Here is a 7,028-nt window from a genome sequence, read left to right as displayed (position 1 = left end):
ATGGCTAAAGAACAGTTATGTGTGGAAAAAGTAGAACAGTACAACAGCTCAACTAAGAAAAAGAGTTTTAGTGCACTTTGCTTATTTTAGCCAACATGCTACATTGCCCTTTTTACAAAGTGGACTCAAGGATTTCCATTTTAAGAAATTGACTTGGCAAGCAAAACACTGCATTAAGCTGCCCTTTTTTTCCTAACAGACATATTAAGACAGAAGCTTTCCAAGACATTACACAATTCCTTTTGTTTTTATTATTAAATGAGAAAGTTACATTGTCACATTGCTAGTCAGAAATGCTGCAGTGATGAACAAAGTCAATGCTGGGTCAACCCAAGTCCTCATTCTACAACATTTGTTTGCAAAGATATTATAGTAATGTTCAACACAACATTCCTTGCATTCTTCAGAGAGAAGTCTCATCATTCTTCTTCTAATGGGGTATGTTACTACATAAATTAGTTTTGTGGGTTTTTTTTTTTGGACAAGACATCCTGAAATTCATGAGATCAAAACAAGTTTCTACACGTTACAGAAATCTTCACACATCATCATCTGATGTATCACTGCTGCTTGTCTCAGAATCCTCATTCTCCAGAGCAGGTTTGAAAGTACTGTTTTTCCAGGGGCTAAATTTAAAGTCACAGATGAAGCCATTTTTCAAAACGCCATTTTTCCGAAGGCCATTTTTTTGTAACTGAAATGAGAAAACAAGATGTATTCAGAGAAAGAAAAAGCTAAACACAACCACAACATTTCAGCATTCTCAGCATCATCTATGGGCTACATTAGATCCACTTCACAATCCATTTTATATATACCCACAAATGAAAATTCATCTGAAAGCTTTCACTTCCGGGCCAGCCATCTGCATCCAAGAACCTCCAACTGTGCTAAACTATGCTCCTGCAGTGAACAAGAGCTTACTGTCTTCTCACGCACTTCCTCAGACATTTTGCCCCAGTGATCCCTCCTGTGATGCAGTCCCTTTTCCCCACAGTCTGCTGCAAACATCTGTGCTAAGAAGGGCAGGGTCTGCAGTGAGGAAAGGGCCCAGAAAGAGAAGCAGCAGCGAGGAATGGGTACTCCAGTCTGTCTACCTGATACAGTTGGAAAGTCAAAGACAATGGAGAGAAGGAAACAACTTACTCTACAAGAAAGGAATTACTGCATTTCCAGACATAGTACAGAAGCTGGGCAATAAGCCAAGCATTTAATAGTTTAATATTCCAAATACTCTAATTAGCACCTGCATGGCTAGATTTATGGAAATATCAACTATTTAAATTTAACATTATGCAAGATTCTCCCTTCTAGTGCCTCTCCTGCCCCCCACCCCAACTCCTATCAGGTATCTAAAACACTCCTAATTTAAAAAAAAAAAAAAAAAATTCAAGTCTAGATTGCCTTTTCAGACTTTGTTACCAGTGAATTAAGCGTCCCTCAATTTTCAAGAGAGAAAATTCAGATTTTGGAAAGCCAAGGAAGCTGCATAAAAACCTTGAAAGAAAATTCCCTTTCCTCAGTCTACACTGAGGAGATGGAAAGCTTGTGCAATCCTACTACCAGCAATGCTGAAACTACTCAGAACCACTCCCCTACCTTTCCATTGATATTTTGAGAATAGGCCTTATCTACAATAAGTACCGGTCCCCTATCTTTTTAAAGCAACTATTCTTCCAAAAGCACAAGGAGGTAAGAGAGAAGAAAGAAAAAGGGGACTGAAATGGCAGCATCCCTAATCATCAAAATTACTGGAGATCCCCCTCAAAGGTAGGCATTTAGGGTAGCCACCTACAAGTTCATAACTGAACATTAACTTAGCATTACCTGTTCACTAATGACTTGGAATTCCCTCATCTCATCCTCTGTTAGTGGAGCACATGTTTCATCATTTTCACTGTCTTCCTGCCAGCCCATCTCTTTTAACAGCCTTTAAAATAAAAAGGACAACATTAAGGAATTTGCTACACACACTCAGACATCTCAAGCTCTGCCTACGTAGATGTGTAAAGATCTGTAATAAACAGATTAATCAGTCCATATTTTTTTTTAAACAAACTCTTATGTAATAGTAGGTTAAAAGCCTTAGAAAAGATTGTCCTGGTTTTGTTAAAAACAAGACCGGTTCTCTTTTAGTGATTCTTCTTTCAGCTAAGTTCTTCTAGGTGGCTGTATTTTCTGAATTTTAACCTGCATATTTTTCCTAGGATGCTGTACTCGGTGCTGATAAGAAGACCAACGGAATGCTGAAGAAGCTCATGTTTAGATTTATTACTATGGTAGTCAAGAAAGACTGGTAAGTTTTCCCACGTTCTGTCGTGAGAGGGGCGTGTTTGAGGAGGGGTGGATGGAACAGGTGACTAGAACTGACCAACGGAAGTATTCCATCCCATAATCGTCATACCCCCTATATAAGAGGGTGATTGCGAGGGTCAAGCTCTCTTTGACCGTGGCCCACGTCTAGAGAGGACCCTGTCTGTCTGCCTGTGATCTACAGGCCTCAGGCCCTGCATCCCTGCAACCAGGTTCTGGTTTGCTGTGAAGTCCCGCCCATGACTTCTGGGGGCCTGAGCTGTACCTGCTGAAGCCGCCAGCTCCGCACACACAGCTCCGCCGCTGCTGGAGGGATGCCAAATCCACATGGAGCATTCGAGATTGGTTTTGTATATTTTGTATATATTCTCTATTTATTAGTAGCATTAGTAAAACCCTTTAAAACTCTCCAACTTTAAGTCTCTCTTCCTTTCCCCTTATCTTTCTTATAATCTTTCCGATCTAAATGAAAGGGGTGGCGGGAAGTAAGGCGATAACAGGGAGCGTCTGCCACGGTTTATTGCCGCCTTGCCTTAAACCGTAAGAGATTTAATTGGTGGCCCATACGGGGAAAACAAGACCATACCGGGAGCAATGAGACCGTACAGAGAGAGAAAGTGTATTGGGATGAGATAAGAGAAACCGTGAGAGGTTCTATTGGTGCCGTGACTTGGATTTGCGTGAGAAATCATGACAGATTTTATTGCACCAGAACAGGGATGGGGTTTGACTGAGATGGGCTATGAGCAGGAGGAAACTTTGGGAAACGCTAGATCTGTGTGCTTTATGGGTCATAAAGCAGACTGTGGTTTGAGTTTGTTTTTGACTTTAAAGGATGTTGTTGCAAATCTATTTGGATTTAATAATGCCTTTTTGGGGTTAATTCTTCTTGTTTATGTTTTTGTGCAGAACATTACTTTTGGAAGTAGAGTTGAACTTGTTATTATAGCTGTGGCCCTGGGTTGTGTATCACTGATTTATGTGATTTTAGTTAAGTTCATGATGTATCTCAACTCATTGTTATCATACTTCAGGAATATGCATTTTTGGAATTCTCCGGTAGAAGCAGAAGAAATTAAAGAGACCTGTGCCTTTTGTTTTCTCAGTTTCAGGAGTGAGATTTTAGGAGAGCTATTTAACTATTCTCTGCCTGTGTCATTAGAGCAAATTACAGATGCTTTGGGGAATTTTGAATATCCCTGGACCTTTAAGCAAAGCTTGTTGGTGTTATTGGGTCTCTGCAATGCGTGTGTCAGTCTTTGCTGCTGATAAAACTGTTTACGAGGACTGTAGCGATTCTAACTTCTGCGGCAGGAGTTGCCGCTTTTAAAGCTACAACATCCGTGACAGCTACTGCACCCCCCTCGAGGGACTCTGCATCAGCTCCAGTTCCTGACTTGGACAGAGCAGCCACTACAACTGCAACGTCAGTTTCTGCATCTAATCAGACCCCCACAACATGTAATATGGACATTCAGACTTCAGCAGTATTGGTTGCCCCAACAATGAGGAAGCAAAAGAAAGCACTATTGGAATCCATTGTGAAGGAAGATGAGGAAGACGAAGCAGAGGGTCCTTCTACAACAGAGCAGGGAGAGGTTGTTTCTGGAAAAGAGCAAGGTGATGTTGAAGAAGAATCAGAGGAGGAAGAAGAGGGCCCTTCTACAGCTCCTCCCACAGCCCTTTCTAAACTCCTTCCACTGCTACCCCTGGATTCTATAGGAAAGCAACCAGTGAGTCCTTCTAAAACAAAGCTACCATCAAAGGATGAGCTAATAGAACCCTCCTTATCTCTGAAGGACTGTGAAACAAGACTTTAGCCGTCATGAAGGTGAGCCAACTGTCACTTGGCTCATTCGATGCTGGGACAATGGGGCTAATAGTTTGGACTTAGATGGCAGTGAAGCCAGTCAGCTGGGATCGCTGACCCGAGATGGTGGCATTGATAAGGCAATTGCAAAGAAGAAACGAAGTCAAAGCCTCTGGAGAAGAATTTTGTCAGCAGTAAAAATCAGGTACCCTTTAAAAGATGATATCATATGCCGCCTAACCAAATGGACTACTATGGAGAGAGGTATTAGGTATCAGAGAGAACTGGCTGTGCGAGAGATATTTTGTGGTGACCCACAGACAATTATAGATCCTGATGAAGTGCCATGTACCTGAGGTATACTGTGGAAGTTTGTGCAGAGCACACCACCGTCTTATGCCCGCACTTAAGGATTACTCACTTTTTCAAAGGACAATCTGTCAACTGTGGGTGAAGTAGCAGACATGTTGCAGCAGTATGAAGACACTCTTTCTTCTCCCCTACAAGCCTGTGTCGCAGCTGTGGAGAAACTGTGTGACAAACTGTCCAAGAGGGAGGACAGATCCTACTCATCACATACACGGGCCCGAGCCACAGCTATTGGGAAGAGATGCCCTTCCGCAGCATCAGCCCGAGAGAAATGCAACATGTCACGAGGTGAATTATGGTTTTTTCTGCATGACCAGAGAGAAGATATGAGTAATTGTCATGGCAAGCCCACTGCTGATCTACAGGAACGAGTACGTGAGTTGAAAAAGAAATCTCCCAAGAGAAAAGCTGCTCCAATTTCCAGTGGGAGGCTTTCCAGCCAGGATAGGAGAGATTCTTGTGTCTCCCTACCAGAGACTGAGCAAAGAACCAACTGCATTGATCTCACAACGAGCTTGAGGAGGGATTCTTGTGTGTCCCTACCAGAAACTGTGCAAAGCACCAATTAGTGGGGCCCTGCCTCCAGCCAGGTGGAGGAAAGGGACAATGACGACAGAGTTTATTGGACTGTGTGGATTTGGTGGCCTAGTATGTCAGAACCACATGAGTATAAAGCCCTGTCAGACACTGGTGCTCAGTGTACAATGATGCAATCGAATCATAAAGGGTCAGTATCTGTCAGTATTGAAGGAGTGACTGGGGGATCTAAGAAATTGACTGCATTAGAGGCTGAAGTGAGCCTAACTGGAAAGGAGTGGGAAAGGCACACTGTTTTGACTGGTCCAGATGCTCCATGCATCCTTGGTATAGATTACCTAAGGAGTGGTTATTTTAAGGACGCAAAAGGGTATCGATGGGCCTTTGGTATAACAGCTGTAGAAACTGAGAACATTAAACAGCTGTCTATTTTGCCTGGTCTTTCTGATGACCCTTCTGTTGTAGGACTGCTTAAGGTCGAAGAGCAACAGGTGCTTATTGCTACCATGATGGTGCACAGACGACAATATCGCACCGAGATTCCCTGATCCCCATTCATAAACTGATCCAACAACTACAGAGTCAAGGAGTGATCAGTAAAACTCGCTCACCTTTCAATAGTCCTATATGGCCTGTTCCAAAGCCTAATGGAGAATGGAGACTGACTGTAGATTATCGTGGCCTAAATGAAATTACGCCACCATTAAGTACTGCTGTGCCAGACATGTTAGAACTGCAATATGAACTGGAATCAAAGGCAGCCAAATGGTATGCCACAACTGACATTGCTAATGCATTTTTCTGTATTCCTTTAGCAGAAGAGTGCAGGCCACAGTTTGCTTTTACCTGGAGGGGTATCCAGTATACCTGGAATCGACTGCCCCAGGGGTGGAAACACAGCCCTACTATCTGCCATGGACTGAGCCAGACTGCACTGGAACAAGGTAAAACTCCAGAACATCTGCAATACATTGATGACATCAACGTATGGGGTGATACAGCAGCAGAAGTCTTCAAGAAAGGTGAAAGAATAATTCAAATTCTTTTGAAAGCTGGTTTTGCCATAAAGAGAGGTAAAGTCAAGGGACCTGCCTGAGAGATTCAGTTTCTGGGTATTAAATGGCAAGATGGGTGTCGCCAGATCCTGATAGAGGTGATTAACAAAATAACAGCTATGTCCCCACCAACTAGCAAAAAGGAAACACAAGCCTTCTTAGGTGTTGTGGGCTTCTGGAAAATACATATTCCAGATTACAGCCAGATTGTGCGCCCCCCTTATCAAGTGACTCGAAAGAAATGTGACTTTCAATGGGGCTCTGAGCAGCGACAAGTCTTTGAACAAATTAAACAAGAGATTGTACATGCAGTAGCTCTTGGACCAGTCCGGACAGGACAAGGTATTAAGAACATGCTCTATACTGCAGCTGGGAACAATGATCCTACCTGGAGCCTCTGGCAAAAGGCACCAGGTGAGACTCAAGGTCGACCTCTAGGATTTTGGAGTAGAGGATAGAAAGGCTCAGAGGCCAATTATACTCCAACTGAGAAAGAGATACTGGCAGCATAGGAAGGAGTTCAAGCTGCTTCAGAAGTGATTGGTACTGAAGCGCAGCTCCTCCTGGCGCCCTGATTACCAGTACTAGGCTGGATGTTCAAGGGTAAGGTTTCTTCCACGCATCGTGCAACTGAAGCTACATGGAGTAAGTGGATTGCATTAATCACACAGCGGGCTCAAATATGGAAACCTAATCGCCTGGGAATCTTAGAAATTATCACAGACTGGCTGGAAGGCAAAGATTTTGGAGCATCACCTGAAGAAGAGGAGGTGATGTGTGCTAAGGAAGCCCCACCATTTAATGAATTACCAGAGACTGAAAAGCAGTATGCCCTGTTCACTGATGGATCCTGTCATCTTGTAGGAAAACATCAAAAGTAGAAATCTGGAGTCCTACACAACAAGTCACAGAAACTGATGAGGGACGAGGTGAATCAAGCCAGT

General features: G+C 43.1%; 1 protein-coding gene across 8 annotated transcripts in view; it reads right to left on the bottom strand.

Moving 5' to 3' along the window:
- Positions 1-228: 228 nt before the first annotated feature.
- Positions 229-7,028, bottom strand: part of LOC135577058 (vasculin-like) — an 82,033-nt gene continuing 75,233 nt past the window's right edge. For all 8 annotated transcript variants that reach the window (XM_065044711.1, XM_065044706.1, XM_065044712.1 and 5 more), the window contains 2 exons: positions 1,828-1,930; positions 229-694 (listed from right to left, as the gene is read on the bottom strand). In XM_065044711.1, coding sequence (XP_064900783.1) covers positions 539-694; positions 1,828-1,930 — 259 coding nt within the window. In that variant the 3' untranslated portion in view covers positions 229-538. The remainder of the gene's footprint in view (positions 695-1,827; positions 1,931-7,028) is intronic.

This window comes from Columba livia, chromosome W, assembly GCF_036013475.1.
Source record: "Columba livia isolate bColLiv1 breed racing homer chromosome W, bColLiv1.pat.W.v2, whole genome shotgun sequence".
Classification (NCBI taxonomy): domain Eukaryota; kingdom Metazoa; phylum Chordata; class Aves; order Columbiformes; family Columbidae; genus Columba; species Columba livia.
Note: the sequence above shows the minus strand (reverse complement) of the source record. Positions and strands in the feature narration are given on the sequence as shown.